This window comes from Coenobita brevimanus, chromosome 74 (assembly GCF_032717465.1).
Source record: "Coenobita brevimanus isolate Jiangsu-jjx chromosome 74, ASM3271746v2, whole genome shotgun sequence".
NCBI lineage: Eukaryota > Metazoa > Arthropoda > Malacostraca > Decapoda > Coenobitidae > Coenobita > Coenobita brevimanus.
The window spans coordinates 13762788-13790618 of record NC_137027.1 but is presented as its reverse complement, the minus strand read 5'-3'; the positions used below and the strand labels follow the sequence as shown (position 1 = coordinate 13790618).

At 43.1% G+C, this 27831-nt stretch overlaps 1 protein-coding gene across 1 annotated transcript; it reads right to left on the bottom strand.

Annotated features, from left to right (window-relative positions):
* Window positions 1-9009: 9009 nt before the first annotated feature.
* On the bottom strand, window positions 9010-11303 carry LOC145407856 (beta-1,3-galactosyltransferase 5-like). Its single transcript, XM_080278712.1, has 2 exons — window positions 10351-11303; window positions 9010-9157 (listed from the first exon to the last, which is right to left on the bottom strand). Exons 1-2 carry the CDS (start codon window positions 11301-11303, stop codon window positions 9010-9012), a joined length of 1101 nt encoding a protein of 366 aa, XP_080134838.1.
* Window positions 11304-27831: the final 16528 nt, after the last annotated feature.

Here is a 27831-nt window from a genome sequence, read left to right as displayed (position 1 = left end):
TGGAGAGAGAGAGAGAGAGAGAGAGAGAGAGAGAGAGAGAGAGAGAGAGAGAGAGAGCAAAAAATATAAATACAAATAAACAAGTAAATAAAGTAAAATAGCTTAACGTCTTGGCCATTTTATTTCACCTTGTGACGAACGATTGTACTTTAATCACAGAAACTCATTACAGTCGAAAGGCAAAATGAAAAAAATGTACTGCGGGTGTGACGAAATATTAGTTCTTTTGTTTGTTTGGTCTGGGAGGAGGAGGAGGAGAGGAAGAGGACGAGGAGGAAGCGGCTTGTATATAATTAATGCCTTGCAACTACACGCGGATCATTGAAGCAAGCATCCATTTTTTTTTTTTTAATCGCCCAGACGAGGAAACGTTTGCCCTGAGAAATGAGTCAAATAACTGGCAATATTATCCATCAGAAAATCCCCCCCCCAAAAAAAATAAAATATACACACACACACACACAAATCTAAATGAGAAACACATGTCTAAATTCTCATGCACGTAAGCTTATCTGCTCTGTACTTGCTGACTCACGGAGATAAAAGGTCGTTGTTTTGTGGCCTCGGGAGATTTTGTAAAACTTCTTCCTAATCGGTTTTCTTGCATATTAAGCGCTATTATTCTCATGTGCATGATGACTATGGTAATGATGATAAACTGATATTGTAAGTCAGGAGACGTGATGGTATATGAATAAAGAAAAAAAAACATTTTAGCCGATAATATATATATATATATATATCATTATTTTCCCGGCGGAAACGATGGTGCAGACTCCAAGAGGCGCTAGGCCATCTTAACTTTACCTTTGAACCTGTGGCAGGTTATTCATCCATTACCCTGAGATACAAGGTCACGGCATCATCCAATTGCCCAGGTGCCTCTTCTAGGTGTTCCCCTAAGGTCTAACATTACCTGTGAAACCACAAAAGACGGACGGACACCTGATTCTAGTGGCTGGCATGCTAACCAGTAGAAAATGATGATAAAAATACAGTAATTATAAGGACTGGCCATTGAAGGTTTACGCCACCGCTGTTACGAAACGTTGCGGATAACAGCGATACTTGCCCGGATTCCCATCGACCTGGCAGGTTTTGTAACATACCTTCTTCAGCGATTTTGTCTAGTATGTCATTCATGCAGACTCCATCAATATATCAAAAATATATATTTATTCTGTCGGCAACTTTATTTAGTTCAAGTTTTCTTTCAATCCAAAGGCTTATCGAGATAATTATCAACTAATCTCCCTCAGCCGAGCAAAACCTTGTCTGGAAGCCTGAGTAAGGAAGTCAGTGCGTCCAAAGAAGGTTAGAGAACTAATATAAAAGAGGATATTAAGGTATAATATGGAACGCAAAAAGGAAAAAATGGTGAAGTCTCCTATGAATGGCACTCAACTTTAATGTGTAGGTGTCACATCCACGGCAGGAAAAACACTGTTGCATCACCCAAGGTCAACTGATAAGTGAAATCATTACAAACAGCCGCCTAAAACTTCGTCTCCGCCTACATTATTCAAGATTACTTGATAAGTGGGATAGTTATAAAATGAGCGCCTTTGCACCTCCCTCACACACACAACCAGTCATGGGTGGCAACGTATATGGCCAGATCCTATTCGTTCTGGCCTTGGGGGTTCTATTTGGTACTTCACAAGGGGACACGCACTATGAATTCGGCTTCGCTAACGACCTGCAGGCATGGGACTCATATCGCGAAAGGTGGCGTTGGTCCGACAGAGCTGGCCTGGAAACGACGTTACCGGGGAACTCAATCAACGATGGGTTCGCTATAATGGACGCCGAAATGGAAAGTGACGAGCTTTACACCCCGGCCTTCGACGCACCCGATGGACTTAACTTCACCATCCGATTCTTCTTTCGGTCCAAGTACGTGGAGTCCAGTACGATGAGGATTGAGTTGTACAACACATTCGGAGTCCACCTGGGAGTGTTCATGGACTTCGTGGACTTCTCCAGCCCCCTCACCAACAACTGGATCATCAGACAAGCGGAACTACCTCCACAGTCCAACAGAGTCAGGGTGAGTATATAGGATCATCATCTAAGTGCTCTCTGAGATTTCGTGGCACCTCAACCTTAGTTAGCTTTTTGCATGTTATTGCATATTATTAACAATCAGTGTTACATCCAAATCCCTATTCGTAATGCTACATGAAGGGGGAGAAAAGGAATATAGTCTGCATATTGGATTAAGGCGTCGGGACATACAGTAGGTAGGTAGATGTTACTGATGCAAACCACTCCATCAGTACCAGACATCTCTTCCGGACTTTAAAATGTGGTAGAAAAAATATAATGGAAAAATGTCATCGTACTGAAGTGATTAACTCTTTCTCTTTTGTGGACACTCTAGGGTATTTATTTCCTACTATGAGCGAGCAATTTTCCCTAGATGAGAGAATTTATAACACCTAAAGGTACAGTATATACCAATTCGCTTAACCCTTTCGCTGCAATGGACGGACTAGGATACCTCGATAAAAGGCAGACGATTTTCTTAGGGTGAGAGTAATCCAACATTTGCACACTGGAAGTACTTAGTCCTTTTACAGGCATACTGCTACTTTATTTACCGTCTTGATCCACATTTTTTTTTTTTAGCTCATCCTGATCGGGGACCTGACTGAATCCATGGACGTTTCTGCATGGCAGCCCACCTATTGTTGATGTGCATTCAGACATCATGATTTCTTCGGCTGTGAGTTCGTTTGTTAGCTGCCGAGGTGATCTGCTGTACCGAAAAACCCCGGGATGAAAATGGCCTTCCAATCAGTATGGGCTAAATTTTTTGGATTAGAACTGAGAAACAAATAGAGCACAAACAGCCTATCCAATTACATCTTATTATTATTACGTATTACTTATCTATATATATATTTTTTCCAGTTTGGCGTATTCTGCTACAACAGCAATGCCGCTTCTCCTGGTGAACGTCTGCTGGGCTGCGCTGTGGACGCCATAGAAGTCACTGTATATGACTCTAACACACAGTCCCCAACCACCAAGCCACCCACCACAACTGACTCACCCACCACACCACCCACCACAACTGACTCACCCACCACACCACCCACCACAACTGACTCACCCACCACAACTGACTCACCCACTGCACCACCCACCACAACTGACTCATCCACCACCACTTCCACTGAAGCAGTCACTTCCTTTTTCAGCACCACCAGCTCTGACACTGGCACCATTATTGTTGTCACCACCTCCCCTGACTCTGCCACCACTATTGTTGGCACCACCACCCCTAACCCTGGCACCAGCCTTGACAGTAGCACCACCCCTGACACTGGCACCACACTTGACACTGAAACCACCCCTGACCCTGGCACCACCCCTGACATTGGCACCACCCCTGACCGTGGGACCACCTCTGGCACTGGTACTACCCCTGACACTAGCACAACTCCCGACATCGGCACAACCTCTAACATTGGCACCTCCCCTGAAGCCGGCAACACCCTTGACATTGGTACCACCTCTAACACTGGCACCACCCCTGACACTGGCACCACTGCTGATCCTGGCACCACTGCTGACCCTGGCACCAGCCCTGACCCAAGCACAACTGATGACTCTATTACCACTGCTGATCATGGCACCACTGCTGATCCTGGCACCACCACTCATCCTGACACCACCGCTCATCCTGACACCACCGCTCATCCTGGCACCACTGTTCATCCTGGCACCACTGCTGATTCTGGCACCACTGCTCATCTTGACACAACTGCTCATCCTGGCACCACTGCTCATCTTAGCACCACCGCTCATCCTGACACCACTGCTGATCCTGGCACCACTGCACATCCTGGCACCACTGCACATCCTGGCACCACTGCTCATCCTGGCACCACTGCACATCCTGGCACCACTGCACATCCTGGCACCACTGCACATCCTGGCACCACTGCACATCCTGGCACCACTGCACATCCTGGCACAACTGCACATCCTGGCACCACTGCTCATCCTGGCACCACTGCTCATCCTAGCACCACTGCTCATCCTGGCACCACTGTTCATCCTAGCACCACTGCTCATCCTGGCACCACTGCTCATCCTGGCACCACTGCTCATCCTGGCACCACTGTTCATCCTGGCACCACTGTTCATCCTGGCACCACTGCTCATCCTGGCACCACTGTTCATCCTGGCACCACTGTTCATCCTGGGACCACTGCTGACACTGGCATCAGTAACAAGGGAGTTTAACAATGTCACTCCCAAAAGGCTTTTCATTTTCTAATATTTCTATCACAAGGCGATTTTATTAAGCTCTTGAGAGACTCTACGAAGTGGAACAGTTAAATATATTATTCATCTCCATGGCTGCTGTAGTAGGTTTATTTTCATCTGACAAACCTGGGTCACTCCCATAGCTTAAATATTAGGTGATGGTTGCATGAAGTTCGATGAAGTTTAGCTATGAGGTAGGAATGCCCCTTGGTTACTACTCAGATTCATACTCCACTCTGAATACACCTGCCCATCAACCGAAACGAAAGAGGATACGGATAAGCTAAACAGACTCTATGATGCTCTCTAAACAAGAAAAAAAAAATCGGGACTTGGAAATAAACATACCAATAAATTACTCAACAGAACTTAAGGCGTAAAACATCGTCTGCCTAAGGTCCGTCTTTGTGTCGGTTAAGGAAGATCCCTAGCTCCTCTTCCTTAGCGATTTGTTTTTGGATTGGACTGGCTAATATCAATATGTATGTTACTTATGCTGAATATGGCGGTATTAGAAGTATTTAAATGACACATAATGATGGCAGTAAGGAGCAATAAGCAAAATACATCGATTACTTATGCTGTATCATTTTACAGCTTAGGAAATACCCCGCGGAGTGAAGGGGTGAGAGAGAGAGAGAGAGAGAGAGAGAGAGAGAGAGAGAGAGAGAGAGAGAGAGAGAGAGAGAGAGAGAGAGAGAGAGAGACCAATTACATGTTGTAGTACGTAAAAAAGAAAGTGTTGTACAAACTGTTTAGAGTAAGTTGAGATAATATATATACATATAAAATAATGGAACACGCTCAGGAAAATTATGAAGAGTTTGCTAACACCGAAAAATATATAATTTTTTACATAGTCTACCTCTGCATACTTACACTGGATGCCAAATAAAAAAAAAAAGAAGAAAATGAATGAACAGACAAATAAAATGATAAACACGAAATCAACTAAAATTATTTGTGCATGATTTATTCCTTATTAAATTTATGGAAAGACGAGGAAAAGAAATGTTCTTGAAGAAATACTGTTTGCCCTGAATAGAATAATATTACATTTTAAAGACATTAATTAAGTACTGCGATTTACGGAAATGGTATTAAATGGCAACCAAGAGTTCGTATTTTGACAGTAGTCCCCTAGCGGTGATGATAATAATAATAATAATAATAATAATAATAACAATAACAATAATAATAATATGTAGTTATATTCATGTTTCCTTGACGTTTTCAGTGGGTGAGGCAGACTTTCCAAATTTATTATTGCTGATACATGGATTTTACGACTTATCACAGGAGAAACTTTCCACAGAGAAAAGAGTTCGCACAGTAAATACCCAGAAGTACATCATACTCTCTTTTGACTGCCACTAGAAGATTGCAATATGATAGTCAAATTTCCAGAGGCAATGAGGAGGCGGTGGTGTGACAGCAAGCATACTCTTCCTTTAGACAGTGTCCCCTCTGACTCGTCTCTTCATATCTATGACTGATATAGTTGTCTGATTTGGGGGTCATCGGTTGTGTGTAGTTGTCTCGGGGATTTGTTTCTGTGTGTGTGTGTGTGTGTGTGTGTGTGTGTGTGTGTGTGTGTGTGTGTGTGTGTGTGTGTGTGTGTGTGTGTTTTCCTTGGCAGTTTTGTAGAAGATTTTACTGATTTATGGGAAGACCCCTGAGAAATATTTAGCGTCTTGAATCCATGTGGCGTATTAAGAATTTTACTCTTGCTACCTTGGGACGGTTTTACTCAGCTTAGACACGACTTTTCAAATTGGGGAGAGGGGAAGAGTCAGACTTGGATGAACGTAAGGCGGGATTTGTTGCTTTAACAGGGATTATACAGAATTATCTATCTCCCTGCTTATCTCATTCAACCCGACGGTGCTAGAGAGGGACGCCTTCACGTGGTGGCAGCGATGTAAACTGGCGTCTTTGGAGGTGGAAATATCATCATGATCATCATCACTCTCGTCTTTTTCTCTAACTAAGAATTGGATTAGGTATAGGGTCTAGAATGCATGGAAAGAAAAAACATGACAGAGAACTATCAAAAGCATGCCCATTCAAGGCCGGGAAATCTATCTCTGCCTCACAGACCTAATCATCTATATATATATTTTTTTTTTGCATTACAATGTCCTCCATTTTAACTGACATAGTGAAACTAAATTTAAAAATAAATGGATAAAAGAATGTCATCGTCCTAATGAGCTTAATAACATCGATGAGAAACGTCAGATGGAAGATAGGGAGGAATTACAATATACCCACAATATTCTTTTTTCCACAAGAAAGAAGCTGTCAGTTCTCAATGTGATATTTGGAATTTCATTTGTTTACCTATTTTAATAGGTTTTCTGGACACAAGCGACACGAAGCTGATTCAAGTAACTGTGTGACTGGCAAGGAATCACCAAAACCTGGACTATGCAAGGCTGGAGGGGAGCACCTTCATGTGGTGGCACTGATACAACAAGGCGGCTCAACTAAATGGTCATACAAATAGTCCTTCATCTACTTCCCTGTCATTCGAAAAGGGGACGTTGGACTGAAGCAGAAGGGCAACTTAAGCCTGCAGTCCGCTAGGTTAACGCCTATGATAAGCCTGGGGTCACAAAAAGTTATAGTCAAGTCCCTGTTTCAGCTCCAAAGTAGGAGAGAAAAAAATGGTAAAAAAAAAAAAAAAAAAAAAGCGAAAAAATTGGGTAAAAAAAAAAATCTAGATCGACAGGTCTCTTGGAAGTTTAATCACTGAAACAAAAGAATGATATTTTTCAAATCTTTTTTTTTGCTGCTTCTAGAGAATTCTAATGAGCCTAGGAGAAACAGTTCGAACATATGGGGTTAGGTAAAGCCTTCATTAACCTTCTTTACTACAAAAAGCCTTTCCTAACCTAAATTGTCTGGAAGTTGCACGAATAAACTAATATTAATGATCGTCTTCCTGAAGGGGTGAAGTAATCCTTATGTAAGCTAAAAGTATCTGTGTCAATAAATCAGATAAGGACAGGTCAAGCAATAACAAACAGGCAGAGGCACGGGACAATCGGAACAGTATCGCATTACCAGCGTATAAAATGATCCATTGTCTTATACTCGTTGGGTGAACAGATTCTCCAGTACCTTCTCCTTATCGATATGTTTTTGCATATTAGACTATAATATTCTAGCATGTATTATTTATAGCTTCTTTTTATTTAAACAGTTTCCATTAGTGTGGCCAACCTTTTTCAAGGAGGAGGGGGAGGAGGAGGAGGAAGAGAAGGATATATGCTGAAGTTTATTGGAAAGGAAGAGGTATCACAGAGTCGAGTACAATAAGCTGAGGAGAATGCGAACAGGAGGATTAAACGCAGCTCTATTCAAGAAATAAAAATCCAAGAAGGTTAGTTGTAATCTCTAAAATCCTTCAGAAGGCAGACTTCTTCATTTTCTTCTCTTCCTTTCACTACATGATTTTCTTACGAACGTGAAAGTCTCACTGAACTGGAAAAGTGAAATACGACCTTCCTTGACCCATTCATTGCTAGGGTGTTGTTTTAATCTATAAAAAAAAAAAAGTTTGGCTGCAGCTAGAATAGGATAAAAATGGCTTTCTCAAGACTCAAGGGGTTAATGCAAGCCTCCTACTCCTACCCCCCCACTCCCCCCATCCTTCACAATGGCTAATATAAACACGTCTTGTTTGTTTGCACCAGTAGTTCATAAATATTTATTTAATCTGGCTATTGTGACTTGATGTTGCAATGAAGATTATTCTCCTCTCTCTCTCTCTCTCTCTCTCTCTCTCTCTCTCTCTCTCTCTCTCTCTCTCTCTCTCTCTCTCTCTTATAATAATAATAATAATAATAATAATAACAATCAGAACTTGGAAGAAAATTGTAGTCTTTCGTTGGTGACGTATCAACGCAACATTTCTGGCACTACCAATCCCGTAATAACAGGGACCATACATTATTCTATCCGGATACAAGATTTTAACTTATAATAAAAAAAAAAAAATCTAGCTTTCGGTATAAAGTACAGCAATGAAAAAGCAAAGATGTGGTAGTAAGGCCCTGAATACATGGTGAAAATTTTATTACAATATTACTGTATTATAATATTACGGTAAAACATGGTTAAAATATCTAGAGCAAAATATGAGTAGTCACTGATCAGATGATGGAAGGCGATGGTGGTGTCTCAAGGGGTCATGGGAACGAACAGATAAACCAAAAACATAAGAAAAATATGCCGTGAAAGCGAAACCCAAGACAAGATGGACAACACAAAACTGAATGATACGACACGCAACACTGGGTATATAAATGAGTGGATATATAACACTAAACCACTAGATATACAACGTACAACACGGGATTTATAACTGATGGAATATACAACACTCGGTTACTGGATACAGAACTCAAAACACTGGATTTACAACTGACAGGACATACAACACACAGCCACGGGATAAGCAGTTCACAAGATATACAAATGACTGCATATACAACAAAACCACCAGACATACAACTCACAACATTCTGCATACCGAATACAACACTAACCAGAAAAAGAACATTAGACATCACACATAAAACAGAACAGATAACACACACCCCTGAAATTAACACGTTACTAGAGCTTTAAGGCAAAAAAAAACAAGATCAAATAACGATAGAGTAACAGGTAAAAAAATCTACTGCTAATTTTTAAAAAGCCTTAAACTCCATTCTAAGATCAAGTAACATTGTAGTGTCGTAGTGTCTCCATCCACACGTAATTTGTCGCTCCCTGCCCGATCTGTCCCTCGAGGTCGTGAATAAAGAGCATGGACCCGTTGTGGAACTCTTGCCGGATGGAGACAGGCACCACTTGACTCCTTCGCCTGTTGGATCAAAGGGATTGTGGATGGTGGTCGATGAATGAGTGATAGGACTGTGTTAAATGTTGAGGTGGTCGAGGTGTCTGGTGAATGGATGACTGAGGTAAAATTGTCTGGTGTATGGATGAGTGACAGGACTGAGGTAAAATAATAGAGGTGGTTAAGGGGTTTGGCGTATGGAGTGGTAGGACTATGATAACTTTCTGGAGGTGGCCAAGGGGCTTCGTGTATGGATGAATGTTAGTAAAGGGGGATGAAAGACTGTATTCCGTCTGTTGAGGTGAAATGAATTTTGGTTGAAGAGAGGGTACAGAAGGGATTAGTGGGTGGGACGACGGGGGAATTGGGTAATTACTACTACTACTACTACTACTTATTATAATTATCATTATTATTATTATTATTATTATTATTATTATTATTATTATCATTAATATTATTATTATTATTATTATATACCATGAATGATGAGGATGATGGAAAATAAATGGAATGACAATCATTGAGGCGATGCTTAAAAAAGATTATTATACGAAAAAGGAAAGGGAAACGGGACGATGACAATACAAACATAAAGAGTTAATATAATGACAATAATGAGAATGACACGGTAGGGAACGTGAGAGAAAAAGAACACAGTGATATGATAAGCTGATGTTAGAAAAAGGTGAACGAAGATATAGAAATCAGTCTTTAATGTAAAGTCACTGATAAAACAGATCCGAAAGTTGAAGGTGAGAGAAAAAGTAGAGAAGATAAAAACACCTGGAGTGGAAAAAAATGAGGATGAAGATGCAGATGATAGCGGCGTGTAAGAAAGGATCGGAGCCATTCAGTGATAAGAGACAGTGAAGGCGATGATAAGGTGAAGTGGGGGAACGGCTGATAATGGGAAAGAGATACTGTTTATATTTATGAGATTATTAATTATAAGAAGACGTAGGTAGGCTAGTGACGCCTTTCCTTTGGTATTTCACTGGCTGCTGTTTTAACCCAGAATCTATGTTGGTGGCTTGTTTTAAGCCTTTCTTTTTTTCTATATTTCTCTGCCTCCCTTTCTGCCTGAGTTTTATGATTTTTAAATATTTCGATACGAGAGAGAGAGAGAGAGAGAGAGAGAGAGAGAAGCGGACAGACAGACAGAAAAGAAAAAGAAACAGAAACATGCACTTACTCATATATCTGATAAACATTACCTGACATCAAGCCACCTAGCGTCCAGATCTTTGGGAAGCAGTCCAGTCACATACACATCTTCAAGCCAGAGGGGCGGTCCAGTCCTCTTCCGGTCCCCCTCCAGCATCCGGTCCACCAGTCTCCTATGCAGCACGTAGGCATAACCGGAACAGTAGGGCGGGAACACGTGCGGGGCGTACTCATCTGGACCAACCACGTAGTGAGGAAGGCATCCGTGTTGAGTCGCTTCCCTGCACACCGATCTGGTCATGGAACGAGCACAAACGGCGTCTTTTGTTTCCTCCACGGGTCTAAGAACGTCTAGTAGGGCCCAGAAGTTTATATATGCGTCAACATCACACTTAAGTACCCACGTAGCGTTACTACAGAAGGCGCGGAACCAATGGAGTGCAGCAAGGGATTTGATGGTAAGATTCTTCCTCGTCTCTAGAAAGTCGAACTGGACGATGTCTCCATACTTGTTGCTCTCCTCCTGTAGATGTTTTTGAGTTACCGCTGAAGGGACGGCGCCGACGATGAAAACAGTCTTAATTTTGAGCCTCCTAGCTATGTTATCACTCCCCCACATCTTCCTGACCATTTCCCTGTGGTATACTCCTGTGGGGTTCGATGTCACGGCGTTCAGAAGGTACACGTCCTGGTTCCTGCAGATATTCGGTTCATTGATCCTCAGACCGTAGGGCCACCCAGGTATGCGATCCATTTCCACACTCTCGGGAATATTTTCATCTACCTTGTTGCGCTCGATCATGTCTAAAGGTAAATTTGCGTGGCGTGGATTGCGATGATGAGAGGGAGAGTTGACAGGTGAGTGACGGTGAGAGGGAGTGTGGAATGGTGAATGTGGACGAGGCAGGAGCACCGTGATGAGGGAGAAGGCAGCCCCCATCACCAGCGTCACCGTCACCGCCGCCACCACACGCTTGGGACTTGAGCGACTCCCGACAAACATATCTGCAAGCCTATGGAGTCAGCGGGGATGTGGAGTGTGTACAAGGCTCTTTAAAATACTAATGCATTCTTTTTTCCTTTTTCCTAGTTTTCTATGATAAAAAAAGAGGCTTGGTTAAAATAGACATATAACCATCTACGGCACGAGACTCACAAGGTAGGTAAGCACTATGAGTTTACGATCTGAGAAATAAAAATTCAGTGATCTCCGCCGAAATTCTGAAGACAGGCATAGAAAACTTATACTTTATCATTAAATATGATTGGGATATTGATATAGAGGATCTTATATTGACTTTCTGGTAGAATTTCTGCATTCTTGTCTCTGTGATATATTTATTGGCCCAGAAGTTATATTGCTGTTCATACAGAGAAATCGTTCATAATTTCTGTGGTAAGAGCATTTTAGACACTACTCTGTTCATGGGCATTAAAATTAGTTCGATGTATTTTTAAAGTGAGACAGAAATTATTAAACATGAAAATTAATTATCCTGTCCCCCTGAACACAGAGGTATTACAGTGAAAAGTTAGAAGTATCAAAAAGGCAAAACGTAACAGATGCAAGCGCTTTAAGTTATTACCCTCGATGTGGTGTGGTGTGGTATAGCGGGTGTAGTGTGGTGTGGGAGGGTGATTTTGTGAATGTAGTTTGAGAATGGGTTGTGTGATGCTGTGCTGTGTGGTTTTGTGTGGTGTGTTGTGCTGAGTTGTGTGGTGTGGTTAGTGTGTTGTGGTGTGATGCTTTGTAATGTAGTTTAACTAGAGTAGCAAAAGTCTACACAGTGAAGCACCTCACGATCAAAAATCTTTAGTAAGAGACAGACGGACAGTCTTTCCTAGAAATGTTCCCGCACCTACATATAAAAATCGCAGCGAATCTTTATGCACTAGTGGGTGAGAGAGGGAGGGAGTGAGGGAGGCAGAGGATGAAGAGCAAGGGAGGTAGGCACGAAGAAGGGGGAGGAGGGAGGTAGGGAGGGGATGGAAAGAAAGAGGGAGACGAGGAGACAACTATTCACTGCTCCCTTGGAGTTTAAAAAAGACGACTAAAACGCCACTGCATCATAATCTTAATAAGTAAAGATTTTAGCTTAGTTTAGGCGCTGATTCCTAACAGCACACGTAAAGAATACATTTCTAGGAAAGACTGTCCGCCTGTCTCTTACTAAAGATTTTCGATCGTGAGGTGCTTCACTCTGTAGACTTTTGCTACTCTAGTTAAACTACATTACAGAGAGTCACACCACAACACACTAACCACACCACACAACTCAGCACAACACACCACACCAAACCACACAGCACAGCATCACACAACCCATTCTCAAACTACATTCACAAAATCACCCTCCCACACGACACTACACCCGCTACACCACACCACACCACATCGAGGGTAATAACTTAAAGCGCTCGCATCTGTTACGTTTTGCCTTTTTGATACTTCTAACTTTTCACTGTAATACCTTTGTGTTCAGGGGGACAGGATAATTAATTTTCATGTTTAATAATTTCTGTCTCACTTTAAAAATACATCGAACTTATTTTAATGCCCATGAACAGAGTAGTGTCTAAAATGCTCTTACCACAGAAATTATGAACGATTTCTCTGTATGAACAGCAATATAATTTCTGGGCCAATAAATATATCACAGAGACAAGAATGCAGAAAAAGCTCGAGTACAAATTACCCACCTGAGATAGTCTGATTACTTGAGGCAACGTTCAACTGTTAATCCAGTTCTGCCGAGTGACACTCAAAGGACGGTGAACAAACCATGTAACGTGAGTAAATGAGGGTAGAGGTTGAGCTGCGTGGACAAGGTTGCACGACAGAGATGTGCATGGCAGCAAACAGTGAACGAGAGCTGGGGTAGGGACAGGACGGGGAACGATGTGGTAAGAATGAAAGACGGTGGTAAGACTGAGACACGATGAGGAGTCCGAAAGACGGGTAAAACTGAATAAGGAATAAAGAGAAACGCCGAGACTGAAGGAGCACCGCGGTAGGAGAGGGACTGAGGACGCTTGTGGCAGGACTGAGAGTGTGAGCGTGGCGGTGGAGTCCTAACGGTGCTGTTCCTTCCTGCAGAGTCACTGAGCGACGCACGAGTACCGCTGCTGCTGCTGCTGCCGTTGTAGTGGTGACGATGGTGGGATTAGACGTAACGGAACGCTCCTATGATACTTAGCGCATCTAATCCCTTCACTTCGATGACAATGTTAATTATATCTTGCTACCTTCAGGCGATTTTTTCCACATTATGGGAAACTTTTAGACTGTGAGGGAATATATAAAGCCTAAAAAAAAAATAATTCCTTTATTATTGCAGAGCTTTCATAAATAAATAAATATTGCCTCGAAGGAAAAGTAAGATGCCTCTCAATCTATTACTCTTATCTTCAGTAGTGAGGATTTTGGTCTGATGTGGAGAGAGAGAGAGAGAGAGAGAGAGAGAGAGAGAGAGAGAGAGAGAGAGAGAGAGAGAGAGAGAGAGAATTTGCCAGGGACGATCTGATGATAATAAAAAATGCAATTAATCACAGTAAGACGTTCTATCCATCTATCTATCTATCTATCTGTCTGTCTGTCTATCTATCGACAACCAGACGCCTTACTGCCAGACGGGGTGGCCACAGAAGAATTCCCCGCACATTTCCTAATCAAAAATTTATCTGTGTACCCCAACTGCGTCACACATAGAGCGGTCACTTAATTCGTCATACGAAGCCTCGTTGTACCTTATCCTTAGCGATTTATTTCCCATATTACACCTTAACATTCACCTGTATGGTATTCATCTCTCATTAATATCGACACAGTTTGCGTCAGTATCATACAAGAGGATGTTATGCAATAAACAGAATAAATCGCTAAGGAAGAGGCGTCACGAAATCTCCGCTGAGGCTAAAAAATACGATTCATAAGGTCCCAACGAATGGCAACTTAGGACAGCATTTATAAATCTAAGTTCTGCATTTATATATTTGTGTATGTGTGTGTGTGTGTGTGTGTGTGTGTGTGTGTGTGTGTGTGTGTGTGTGTGTGTGTGTGTGTGTTTTAGACTTTTCGTATCATTATAAATAACACAAATTTGTCTATGTCACCCTCAGGAGTACGAATCTGAAATAGCGGAGTGGTACTGTTCATTATGCCTCCGCCTATCTATGGTGGATGAGGCAATGAGTGATTAACCTATCCGTGCGTGCGTGCGTGGGTCCGTGCGTCCCTAACACTTTTGGGGGCGCAATATCTCCTGAACCCATCAACGGATTTCAACCAAATTTTTGTCAGTGATGCAGCATGAGGAGATGATGAAGATATTGGTCCACTAGGTCAAGGGGTCAAAGGTTAAGGTCATATGGGGTCGACCTAGTTTATCCTTGTGGGCGCGATATCTCCTGAACCTCTCAACGGATTTCGATCAAACTTTTTCAGTAGGACAGTACGATGGGACGATGAACTTATTAGGTCAGCAAGGTCAAGGGAAAGGTCGAGGTCATATGGGGTCAACCTAGTTTATCTTTAGTCTCATTTCAAAACACAGTGAACCCTGTTATGAAGGCTGTATGGTGAGACCGCGAACAAGGCTTGGCGGAGGCATACCAATCTAGCAATCATAACAGTATACTACAACTGCACGTAGGCGTAACACTGAGTCGTATTCTCCTAGTTTCTAAGGTATATTAAAGTTTACTACATTATTTTGAGTTACCTTCTCGAAATAGAGATTTTCCTAGAGAGCGAAGATCCTCCTTCAGAGAAAACGAGTAGATACAGGGGTACCTCTTGCAGCAGACAAGTGTTGTTGGAACGTTTTTCTGCAATATGTATTCGTACTTATTTTTTCTCTCATGTGGTATCGTGTCTCCTTACTGGGCCTGCAGCTGTAACTGAAATGGTAAAGTCTGTCCCATGCATGTATCACTCTAGCTCTTTGTATCACTGTAACTCTTTGCTCATGTACCCTTCCTGCCTGGCTTTCAGCGACAAGTTTCTTCTGAGTGTTTGGGCTTATTCTTAATGGTAAGTAAATAATGTAAACAAATAACAAAAAAAAATCTACCCTTCGTGAACTCTCATTTGGAGCTAATATTAAAAAAGAAGCTTATGATCAAGCCTCAACTGTAGCTATGACATTTTTGATGAAAGACAAAGGGGAGAAAAAGAGGCTTCCATGTCTCTTGTTTCTCCTGCCAAAACAAGTTTAGTTCATGAAACTGATTGTATGTTTGAGTTTGTATCTGGGCCCCGGAGTCCGAACGAAACTGTATGAGAATTTCATTTCTGTTGACATTAAGCAGAGTTATCAGAAAGCATTATTAGTTACTTTTTTTGTAGTAACTACGTGTATATATAGGCTACCATGCTGCGTTAATTTTGGGCAATTTATTCTCTCGGAATATACCCCTAGTCATAATATACTTTAGTTGTGCTACACAGCCATCATCATCATCATCATCGTGGTCATCATCTTCGTTAAACCTCAAGCCTGTAGTTCTACCACACACACTTGATGTAAACAGACTACAGTATCTGACATGCCAGTCTCCATTCCCCCAGCTCCTCTCATTACTAAATTCTCATTTCTATAGCGTTCCACCACGGTCTTTCATCCACATAAGCTAAATCAAGGCATTCTGACTTACGCTTTTAATTGCATTCTCCTCTCCATCCTCTCTGTGTGGCGATGGTGAGGGACGCCTTCCTGGGGTGTCGCGGATGGCCTCTGCCGGAGGACCTATCCAGATGCACGAACGTCCCTTTCACCTCCTCCTACTTTCCGATGGTGGGCTGCAGTATAAGTTTTCTGCAGTCCAATGGGTTCACGTCCAGAGAAGCCTAGGGTTGGAACTACCAGTACCCCTTTCCGTGTACTTTTGCATCGGTCTGTGCTGGAGAAGTCACAACTTTACCGTCTTCCAAAACAAATATCCGCAGTTATTACTGTAGTCCCAGGCTCATATGAACATAAACCCTTTGGACTGCAGACTGAAGCTACCCTCCTCTAACAGTACCATCCTCCCTTTGAGGGAAAGGAGGGAGGTGATGGACGGAAATGATTGGACCCTGTGTTACCCGGGTATACCGGTGTCTACCTGAAGGCATCCCTCTCCGCCACGATGTCCACCCTAAATATCTCATTTTCATTCACTACTGACAATCCCCATTGACTCCTTATAGTCTCTTTTCTTTCATCTGATGGAACTGGGCCACTCCCTCCCAATTTGAATACAAAGCCGTAGTTGCATGAAATTCGATGAGGTTTAATAATGGGGTAGGAACGAGTCTCCTTGGTTCAATCAAATCAACCCTGCAGTTCGACTGTACTTAGCCATCAACTGTGCCTGCAACTGAATCTATCCAGACACATATTGGTCAGATATTATTATTTTTTTTTCCACTTTCTATCATCAGTAGAACACACCGAAATCCCGAAAATTGGTTGGTTATAATGGGACTGTGTAATGATACACACAATAAGGACCGAGAAAGCCAGCTTTATCATCACCATTTTTAAATTTTTCACAGGATGAAGGACACACCCTCCGAATATGGCCAGTATAATAACTTCCCTCTGTACTGATGACCTTTAGATACCCCTTCCACATTCGCACTTGACCAGGGTGCGGAGCTGATTATAGCTATCACTTTCCCATCGAGTACAAGATTTGGTCCTGCAAATTTTGACCTATAAGTACCAGACGAAGGAGCCACCTATTTCCATTAGCTTGGGGTGGATACTCATACGTTTTCTTTAATACAAGTCGTGAGTTGTAATGGGGAAACATTTTTAAAAGAACTGACCCATTCATACCGAGGACGCCCTTTCCATTTTGTTCTAATTCACACTGGACTTTTAATTCAGTTTAAGAGACCCAGTGCAGTAGCAAAGTCTCAACAACTGAGGGTCAAGGTGGGACGAAGTGCCACGTACGGGTGGGCGGTGGGGGGCATTGAAACAGTGTCATCATATCAAATTACCAGCACTTTCAAATGGGGGAGGGAGGCATGGGGGAAAGGAGACCCCATCTTCTCCAGTGAAGAGGTACCTTTGCTCTGCTTTCCTTTCCGGTTCTCTCTTCACCTGTGCATTCGTCCCTCCAAACTCTCACCTTCCTTTTCAATCCTTGTTTCCTCTCCTTCCCATTGTCTCTTTCCAAACTCCTGTCCCCTCCTCCCTCGTTAAAACGTCGCTTCTTTCCTAGTTCCCTTTTTACAGCTCTCCCCTTTCCTCTCTCCCTCATCCCCCAACCCTCTCTCTACTCCCACCGTCCCCTCCCCTCCTGTTCTGGCTCTCGTCCCCTGTAATGAGAACGACCGAGACGACGATAAAGTGAAGGGGAACGCCTCGTCGCCCCGATAACGCCACCTACCCCACGACGGATGACGACCTGTTGCCCAGTCACCCGATACCCTGCACCAGGGTACCCAAGACAGCCTGCCCTTGTCTATGGCCATTTTTTATATTTTGTTTCTATTACCACCACACGAATTTATTCACCGTTGTGGAGGAAACATGAACAGTCCTCACTGACCTTCAGTACCATGGCAGTATATATATATATAAATAAAATAAATGTAGTGTTTTTGTAACATCTGTGGGCAATTCTCCTCACTGAGATTAAACGATGAAGTGCATCGTTAATATAGCCACAGAAGCAGTGACAGTGACACTCCCCAATCCGAAGACATCAGCACCGACTTAGGGTTATTTTCTGACAACACAGTTTGTAGTTAATCAGCACTCTTTTCATACTCATTTTTCGATGACATACTGCTCAATCTGTGTAGATTATGAGCAGCTTAATATTCCACTTGACGTCCCATTTGACGGAAGGTAAATAGGGCGGGTGTGTAGTGTGGTGCGGCCCCACAGGCGTCCAGCTGTGCGGTACACGGCGCTAACACACACCAATTAGTCCAGCCCGATAACAAGTGGCCCGGTGAGATCTTACCACCCTCACGAACTGGCCACTTGCGAGTTTTGGGTTATAAGATGTTGAAAATACTGACACTGATAATCTTGCTGTATCAGCATAAATCGTGCTGAAAATAAACAAAAGCCGTGTAAAAATATCTTTGACATAATATCAAGTACGTGCTTAACAATACCATGCCTCGATTTAAACAACTTTGGTTTATTTCTCAAACACTGTGAAAAGATGAACGGTGTTTTATACTGTACCTTCCTTATATACAGCAAAACACTGTTCAGTAGGTATCTGATACAATGTCAAGGCTATTTTCACACGATATTTTTCTGTTTTAATAACGATTTGAGCTAATACAATGAAATATATCACTGTCGATATTTTCATCTTCCTTGTAGCCTAATACACGCAAATAGCCAAGGCAGGTTTACTTATTCATGCTTGTTCTCGGTGGGGTTAAACCTATTTCAGACCGAAAGCAATAGTTCTCAGAGATTAATATATATATTTTTAGGATGTTGTTCATGGCGTATGTTCATGGCGCAATCATACTCACGTTCCCTGCTACGTCATTCCGATAAGGGTATTAAACAGGAATTATTACAATTACTATGGGATGTAGCAGATACTTTACTATGGTAATTTTTCTTTCATTCTTTTTTTTTGTGTGTGTGTGTCAAGTGGGGTTGGTGGAGGATTAGTGCCCCTCCCTGTAAAACAATTAACTCTAAGCCCTTGGCCACCCCGTTTGGGATACATGGCGTCTGGCAATGAATGAATGTCCTGACACAGCCTCCGCTCCTCCCCCCCCAAGTATCTCTCACACGCATCTCACGCCAAGAACTGGGATCGCAGATTCTTCCTTACCGAGTTTCATTCTGACCTTCGAAATCTTATAGCCATATTTCCAAAAATTCCATAAGAAAAGATGCTAATGAAAGGCGTTAAGCTGTTCCAAGAGTGACAAAAATGGATTACTTATGATTTACAAGACATATGAAATGATTAACACAAAGGGACATTTATGTATCTTTTGTGGGTGTAGAGATGAAAGACAGAGATAAATAGACAGACAGATAAATAGATAGACCGATAGAGAGACTGCTAAATACCGAGAGAGAGAGAGAGAGAGAGAGAGAGAGAGAGAGAGAGAGAGAGAGAGAGAGAGAGAGAGAGAGAGAGAGAGAGAGAGAGAGAGAGAGACTCTAACGATGTAAATGAGCCTTGTATATTCCTGAATTAACATTAAACGGGTCCCCAAGTGATTACAATCCGAGGAGCGGTTTGCCTAAGGGTGCAGACGGAGGTGCCAAGGAGACGTCTAGGTGAGCCATGGCACTAATTATCGCACCTGTTCCTTAATGAGGTTTACCTGTGATTCTCTGACACTGCCTTATCCTTGCTATTTATTTCCTCTTTTTGTAAACTGGCTTTTTAGGGGAAGGGAAACTAAACCTTTCGCTCTGCTGGGGAAGTGGGGGGTCTTCTGGTTTGTGGGTTTGGTGGTGGGCGTATACGTCGACGTGATACCAAAACTATTGCTCAAACTATCACTAAATTCTGGACACACACAACGCAACACACTGTCTTCCTCCTCCTCCACCTCCTCCTGGACACCACATACACACGCACGTACATAAGCACACACACACACACACACACACACACACACACACACACACACACACTCAGGGACATCAAAGGAGTGGAGGGAGAGTGAGAGCAGCATCACATCTCCCGCCCTCTCAGATGTTCCTTCGCGCGGATGCTGGAAGATATCATCACAATCATCTACTGTGGGACATGCAAATTAGGCTGATAAGGGGCTGGGGCGAGGCGTGAGTTTGAGAAGTGCCAGAGCCCGCGGGAGTCGGTGTCAGGGGGGAGGGTGGTGGCACTCTGGAGGGTGAGGTGAGATAGGAGGAAGGGAGAGAGGGAGGTGGTAGGAGGAGAGGAGAAGAGGAAGGGGTTGGGAAGGGGGGGGTGGAGAGGTGAAGGAGAGTGATATCAGAGAAGGAATGAGGGTGTCAGGGTGAAGCTTACTGATATTAGCTAAGAAGGAAGGGGTTGGTAAGACGTGGTTGTGGGAAGGGAAAGTCGGAGGGGAGTGATATTAAAGAAATGGTGACAAGAGACATAGGTCAGGTATGTAATAGGAAGAAGCGGTGAGAGGGAAGGCGGTAGGTGAGAAGAGTTGATGTAAGTGAAGGAACGAGAAGGAAAGTGGTAGAGGTAAGGGGAGAGAAAGAAAGACAGCGACATAAGAGAAGGGATGGAGGGAGACAGGTTGGAAGCGGAGGTGAAAGGGGAGATGAAAGTGAAATGAAAGAAGGGATGAAGCTGACTGAAGTGGATTTGTTCTGTATCAGGGATGGAGTGAGAGGACACGGCTGATGAAGGTCGTGATAGGATGAAGGGGATGGGAGGGGGGGTGCTGGGGGGTATTAGAGGAAAGGTGAGGGGAGACAGGGGTGAGTAGGAGGGAGAAAGAGCAAGGGGGTGCTATCGGAGAAGGAGTGAGGATGTCAAAGAAGAGTGGAGTGATACCAGTGATGGAGTGAGAGGTTGGGATGATGTAACTGATGAGGGAGGGATGAGATAAAAGGGGGCAGGATGAGGATTACTGCCGTGAAATGAGAGGTAAGATGAGAAGTGACAATTAATATAATTTAATCTTGTGTTTTTCAAAAAGTTAGTATAATTTGCACACCTCAGTTAAGTTGCATGGGCCTAGGACAGTCACTGAAAACACTATGTGAGCAGTGAACACAAGATGTTTGCATCTACTCGTATACATTACCAGCTTTATGATGGTAGGAAACAAGATTTATTTCTTATTAGGACAGCTTTGATAAACCGTTTATAAAGCTAAATATGGTGAAGATCTAATTGAAATAAGCGAATTATATTTGATCAATGTGTATTAACAAACCTGGTATATAGTATGCATTCTAATTCTAATTATGTAACTCTTCTTAAAAACAACAAATCAACATCTTTCAAGAAGTGGGTAAGATGGAGATGAAGTAGCGTGGCAGAAGGGAAATGACATCAGAGAAGGGGTGAGGTGAGAGGTGGTAAGGGGAAGGCGTGAGTTTGAGAAGTGCCAGGGCCCTCGGGAGTCGCTGCCAGGGGAGTAGGAGAAGGAGCAGGGTGCCACTTTGGAGGGGAAGGTGAAAGGTGGAAGGAGGAAGGGGAGGAGAAGGAGAAGGAGGAGGAAAAGCAAGATGCCATATAAGAGCGGAGTTGAGAGGTGGTAGTAGGAAGAGGTATACTGTATAAGGAGGTGTGGCACATTGAACCGGAGTGATATTATATGATCCACGAAAACCTGGTGGGAGTCGATGGAACGGGCTACCATCCAATAGATCAGAGTGAAGATATAAATAGGTTCTCGTTTTGCAATGGACTGCGCTGAGATGATGATGCCATGATTTTGATAATATATAAAGAATAATGGATACAGTAAGGGAAAGTTTGAATCTGGGAGGGAGGTAGGATGGAGGAGAGTAGAAACACAATGAAAGGATGGGGGTGAATAAAATTAGTTTGGATTTTAATGAGAATTCAATGTTAGACGAAAGAGAGTGTTGAACTTGGTGATGATAAGGTGTATCTTTACATAATCCGGAAATGCCGAGAATTACATGGGTATGATATAGGAGAACGCAGTGTTAAAAGGAAAGCAGAAAGATGAAAGGGACGGTGATACCGCATAGGAAAACGGGTGAGAGAAGAGATTTGTGAGGTGCTAATGTATGTCGATGCTGAATATGCCAGGAATGTTGGGTACTCTGTGAATATATCATAGATGAGGACAACGTTGGAAGGATGGTAGGAAAAAAAAATGGTGGTGACGCTGTGAGAGGAAAGGGGTGCTATGAGAAGGCCTGTGCGGTGCTAAGGTGTGTCTTGACGTTAAATAAACCAGGGATGCTGAGAAGGAACCTACGATATGGTCGAGCTGATGATGCGGCAGTTTGGAGAGGCAGGGAAGTACTTAAGGCGAGCTGAGGTGCCTCATGTCAGAAGAGTTATAGACTTGGAAAGATTGTACATAAGAACTATCATGGGCTTAATCATCATCATCATTATCATCATCATCATCATCATCTCTGACCTAATTTTCCATAACAATGATTGAAGTGTTGCAAAATGAAAACACAGACAGACTGACACACACACACACACACACACACACACACACACACACACACACACACACACACACACACACACATTCATCCATCACACCCAACATTATAGGCCTAAATATTGCTCATGCGAACCTAATAGTGTCACCCGATACGCACACGTGACTTCGGGGTCTAGAAGTCGTTTTAGGCCGACTCCTTCCACTGGGAAAAAAATGCCTAAGTAATGGGATTTTAACTCGTTGTGCCCAGCGAGTGTGGGGGTGGCGGGGGAGGTGGGGAGAGACGGGCAGGAAATGGGGTGAGAGAGGGCAGGAATGGGAGAATGAGAGAGAGAGAGAGAGAGAGAGAGAGAGAGAGAGAGAGAGAGAGAGAGAGAGAGAGAGAGAGAGAGAGTCGAAAGTGAATAAACCGGAGAAATACAGGTTACTACGGTCTTATTTTTTACTTACATATATCGTTTTATAGGTATTTACTTGTTCATATAATAGTCTAATGCAAGGAAGAGTTATTGAGCAGTAAGACTCACATAACTGAAGGAGGGAGATTCCTTTTTATCTCTCTCTCTTTCCTATTTCCTGTGTTCTCCTCGCGTGCCCAACTGTAAAATGTGGTGAGAGAAGGAGAAGAGAGGAGAGGAAGGAGGAGAGAGAGGAGGGTGAGGGGGAGAGAGGAGGACGAGGGGGAGAGAGGAGAGGGAGGGAGAGAGAGGAGAGGGAGGAGAGAGGAGGAGGAGAGGGAGAGAAAGGGGTGATAACACTATCGCGGTGACGAAGGGAGGGGAGTCAGAACATGGTAAGGGAGGCAGCATGAATTATTGGGCTCACTGCCACTCAAGAACGACTGCTATAACGATGTCGTCTTTAGTATATATTCTCGTAATCACCTGACAATATCATTCAGTTTAGTAGACACTCTTCGTAGTGAAACTTGGGGACATTATCCATTAACCCCTTCAGTACAATAACGTCATATTTTCTTTTTTCTCTTGCAGACGATTTTATTCAGCTTGGAGTATTTTTTTTTTTTAATTATTTAGCAGTGATGGATAAAGTAACCTCTCTCTTATTTCAATTTTCATTTTATTTCCTCCCATCCTTTGACAAATTAGTAGATGTCTGAGAGTAATATAAATGAAGTTAAGGGGAACGAAACTACACAAACGTCCTCAGGCTGAAGGGGTTAGCAGATCTCTGTCTCTCTCGGTGTCTCTCAGATCTCCCTCTTGTGTCACCCAACCAGCCTCCTCCAGCATCACCACCTGTGCCTGCCTCTACATCCGCTCCCTAATGAAGGCCAGAGGGATGGGAAATGGGGGAATACTTGAAACAGGAAAAGATGGGGAGAAACCAAAATGGGAGAGAGGCAAGGGGTGGTTACTTTCATCCCAGTAAGAGGTCCCCTTTGGACTGAATAGAGTGATGATGATGATGATGATGATGATGAGCTACAGGTACATTAGTTAGATAAGAGGGTGTACTGTATATGAAATGCTGTAGGGAAAATGTGGAGCTGTAAAGAAAAGGGGACTAGTTATGAAAACAGAAAGGAAATGATTCAGAAAAAAGAAGTGGGTTGAGTCAGTGGGGGGATGGAGGTATAAACAGTGTATAGGAAATGAGAAAGAGGAAATGGTGAGAGGTGATGTGAAAAAATGCGAGAAATAAAGCGTACGGAGGAAGTGTGTGTGTGTGTGTGTGTGTGTGTGTGTGTGTGTGTGTGTGTGTGTGTGTGTGTGTGTGTGTGTGTGTGTGTGTGTGTGTGTGTGTGGCGAAAGACATTTACGAAAGTGAAAGTGTATGGGAGAAAAGTGAGTGTGTATGAAGTATAGGAAAGGAATACAAGATTGTAAGAGAGGAAGAGTGTGCGTGGGGAGCAATATAAAGATGCATACGGAAGCAATAAGACTGAGTAGGAAAGAAACAGCGTGTGAAGGGAAGACACCTGAGTCAGCGAGATGAATGTGAGAGGTTAATGAGGGAAAGTGAAAGCAAAGGGGATGAAAGATGTGGGTAAAGAGGATGAAAGTGAGAGTGAAAGGGAGTACGGTAAGAGAGTAGTGAAGTGGAAAAAATATAGGTGCTTGAGTTACACCTATGAAAGTGAGAAAGTAAGGAAGGAAAGTGAAGGTGTGCTAATAATATGAAAGAAAATGAAATGCCTTTATTATTCTCTTCCTTCCGACGACATATTCTTAATTCTATTCTAACTGTTTCCAGACGATTTTATTTAGCTGAGGGGCAGAAATCAGGCTGTGAAGGGTTAAATGGAGACTGTTCCTAACCCGGCCACCACACACGGTACCTCTAAAGTTTACAAAATAGCTTAGACGTAGCAGGAATAAGCTGAAATTGTGCATCGTCAGAGTGAGGGGGTTAAAGAAGACGTAGGAAAAGGAGGAAGAGAGGGGGGACTTTTTTTTTTTTCCTGCGTGGTGGGTGTGGTGAAAAAGGTGGGCGTCGTCAGTGGGTCATTAGTGTGAGTAACGAGGTCGTGTGAGTTACCCATTTGTCACCGCCGTCATCGCCAGCACAGGTGAGGCGGGGGGGAGAAGGGGGAGGGAGGGGGAGAGGGGAAGGGGCGAGTAAGGAATGGGGTGAGTCAGGGGAGAATGGGAGACAGGGAGAGGGATAAGTCAAGGGAGGAAAGATTCAGGAACAGGTTGAATCAAGGGAGAGATTAGTACTGGGGAAAGTCAAGAGAGAAAGCAGGAGTGGGGTGAATCAAGAGAAAGACTAAGTGTGGAGTGAGTCACATAAGAGTAGAGAAGTGGGGAAGGGTTGAGTCTGGGGAGAGTGAGAGAGAGGGGGGGATGAATTAGGGAAGAGCGGCAGAGAGTGGGAGGAATGAGTCAAGAAAGAGTCAAGATGTAAATGAATTAAGACAGAGACGGAGAAAGGCAGGGGAGAGTGGGAGAGTGATGGGTTTAGTAAGGAGAAGGGGAAATCAAGACAGAGGGAATGGAAGAGAATGAGGGATGAGTCAGGCCTGAGGTGAGTCACTAGTAGGAATGTGTACGGAGAGTCAGTCGCAAGGTGTCAAAATATACAGAAGAGGGAAGAAGGGAGGGATGAGTCAGATTGGCGGTGAGTCAATAGAAAGAATGGTAATGTGTGGGGTGAGTCAGGGGTAGGGGAAGTCAAAGGACACAGGGGAGGGGAGGAAGGGAGGGATGAGTCAAGATGGAGGCGAGTCACTAGAACGAATGGGAAGGTGTGACTCAAAAAACAGAGAAGGAAAGGGATAGGAGGAAGGATGACAGAGCAGGATGAGTCAAAAGAAGGAGGATGATGGGAGAGGGAAGTGGATGGAAGGGTGAGGGGAGAGGAGAGGATGGGAGGGTGAGGGAAGAGGAGAGGATAGGAGTGAAGTGAGTTAAAAGACAGAGTGGTGAAGGAAAGGGTATTATTATTATTATTAGTAGTAGTAGTAGCAGTAGTTGTTGTTGTTGTTGCTGTTGTTGTTGTGAATCCTGCTACGTATGTGAACCTAATAAACTGCAGAAAAAGAAAAAGCAATTTGTTCCCAGCTCCATCCTCAGCCCTTTCATTAGTGCATGAACGAACTACGAAAATTATAACAGAGATACAAAGACAGACAGACAGACAGACAGAGACAAAGACACCGACTGCAGGAAGGGCAGATGGAAAGACAGGCATCAGCAAATACATACATACATACATACATACATACATACATACATATACATAAACAGGTAGATACGGTAGATAGATAGAGAGATATCGAAATGCGAAGACGGAAAGCTATAAGAAGAACGTAAGATATTTTTTCCTTTAATGAAATGAGAGGAAGAAAACGGAGAAAAAAGGAAGGGGTTGGTCATGTAAAAAGCTTGAAACAAAGAGAGACGAGGCGAGGGGATGGGATGGATTCAAGGAGGTGAGAGGAAAGAAGACGGGAGGAAGGGCGGAACAAAGGGAAGAGCTGAAATGAGGAGGAAACGCAAGATAGATTGAGAGGCGAGCTGGAGGAAGGGGAGGAAGCAGGGGATATGCACAAAATGGACGGCAAGAAAAGATGAAATGAAGGTAATGCAAAGGAAACTCCTGAGAGATTTGAATTAGCGAATGACGGTGCCTTCATATATCTGTATCTACATATCTGTGTGTGTGTGTGTGTGTGTGTGTGTGTGTGTGTGTGTGTGTGTGTGTGTGTGTGTGTGTGTGTGTGTGTGTGTGTGTGTGTGTGTGTGTGTGTGTGTGTGTGTGTGTGTGTGTGTGTGTGTGTGTGTGTGTGTGTGTGTGTGTGTGTGGCTTTGTGTGGGTATATGTGCATTTTCATGGAGTGATTCCTCTTAGTTTCTGTGTAACCTCCTAGATAATATGAAAATATAATGTGAGGAAAGGAACTTGGGGAAATAATAGGCAGAAATGGGCATGTGAAAAGAATGGGCCCAAATAGCAGAGAATAAAGGAAGAATGATAGAAAAATAATTGGGAGATGAAAATAAGAGATGAGCTAATAGTGAGAAAAAGTTACATATGATAGAAAAGAGGAAAAGTATAAGAGAAGAGGAAGAGAATCGGGAAAATAATAGGCAGAAAAAGACATGTGAAAAAAATAGGCATAAAAAATAGAAGGCGGAAGCGAGGGAGATAAAGGAGGTCGTTGAGTAGGCAAAACAGGCCATTTTTTTCCCCTCTCTTTTCTTGTTTCCTCCTCTCAGGTGTGGGGTATGGGCACGTATGGCCCAGAGAGAGAGAGAGAGAGAGAGAGAGAGAGAGAGAGAGCGAGAGAGAGAGAGAAGACAGAAGAGAAAGATACTACAAGTAATAATTCTCTTAAATTCAGTCTCTGTACCTGCTCTGTATCCAAAACCTTTAAGCAAATCATCCTCTTTTCTTCAACGTTCCTCCAACTATAACGATTCCAGGTATATTAGGCTGTCTCTTCTTTTCCTTATACTTCCTCGGCAGCCTCTTACTCTTATCATTCTCTGAGACACACTCGCCTATACCCACCTTTAGTCCTCACCAACACTGTCATGCCTTCTCTAACCTTCACTTTTTTTTTCTTTTTTTTTACCGCTTTCTAAAACCTCTGTATACTTTTTGTTTTTATTTTCAGAAATTTTCCTCTCGTCATTACTAACATAATTTCTTTTTCTCCTGCCGTAACTCATCACTACTCGTATATATTTCACTCACAATTCTCTCATAAACATTGGCATGCTTTTCCACCTGCAAAATTCTCTCTCTCTCTCTCTCTCTCTCTCTCTCTCTCTCTCTCTCTCTTTCATTTTCTGCAGTTGTCGTCCCTCACTCCAGTCACTCCGATATTCCTTCTTTCTGTGTTTCAGTCCTGCCCATTCGCTCCTCAAATAAATACTTCCCCGACTTTTGTGTTGTACCTTTTACTTCGTATTACTCGCCTCAATAATTCGTGCGAAATAGGGTCAGAATGACGATTATAGTA

Excerpts from the sequence above, each read along its gene's own strand:
- LOC145407856 (XM_080278712.1), bottom strand. The coding sequence starts at position 11,303 with ATGTTTGTCGGGAGTCGCTCAAGTCCCAAGCGTGTGGTGGCGGCGGTG. Across the intron at positions 9,158-10,350 it reads GCTAGGTGGCTTGATGTCAG|GCGAAGGAGTCAAGTGGTGC; the intron begins GTAATGTTTATC and ends TTGATCCAACAG.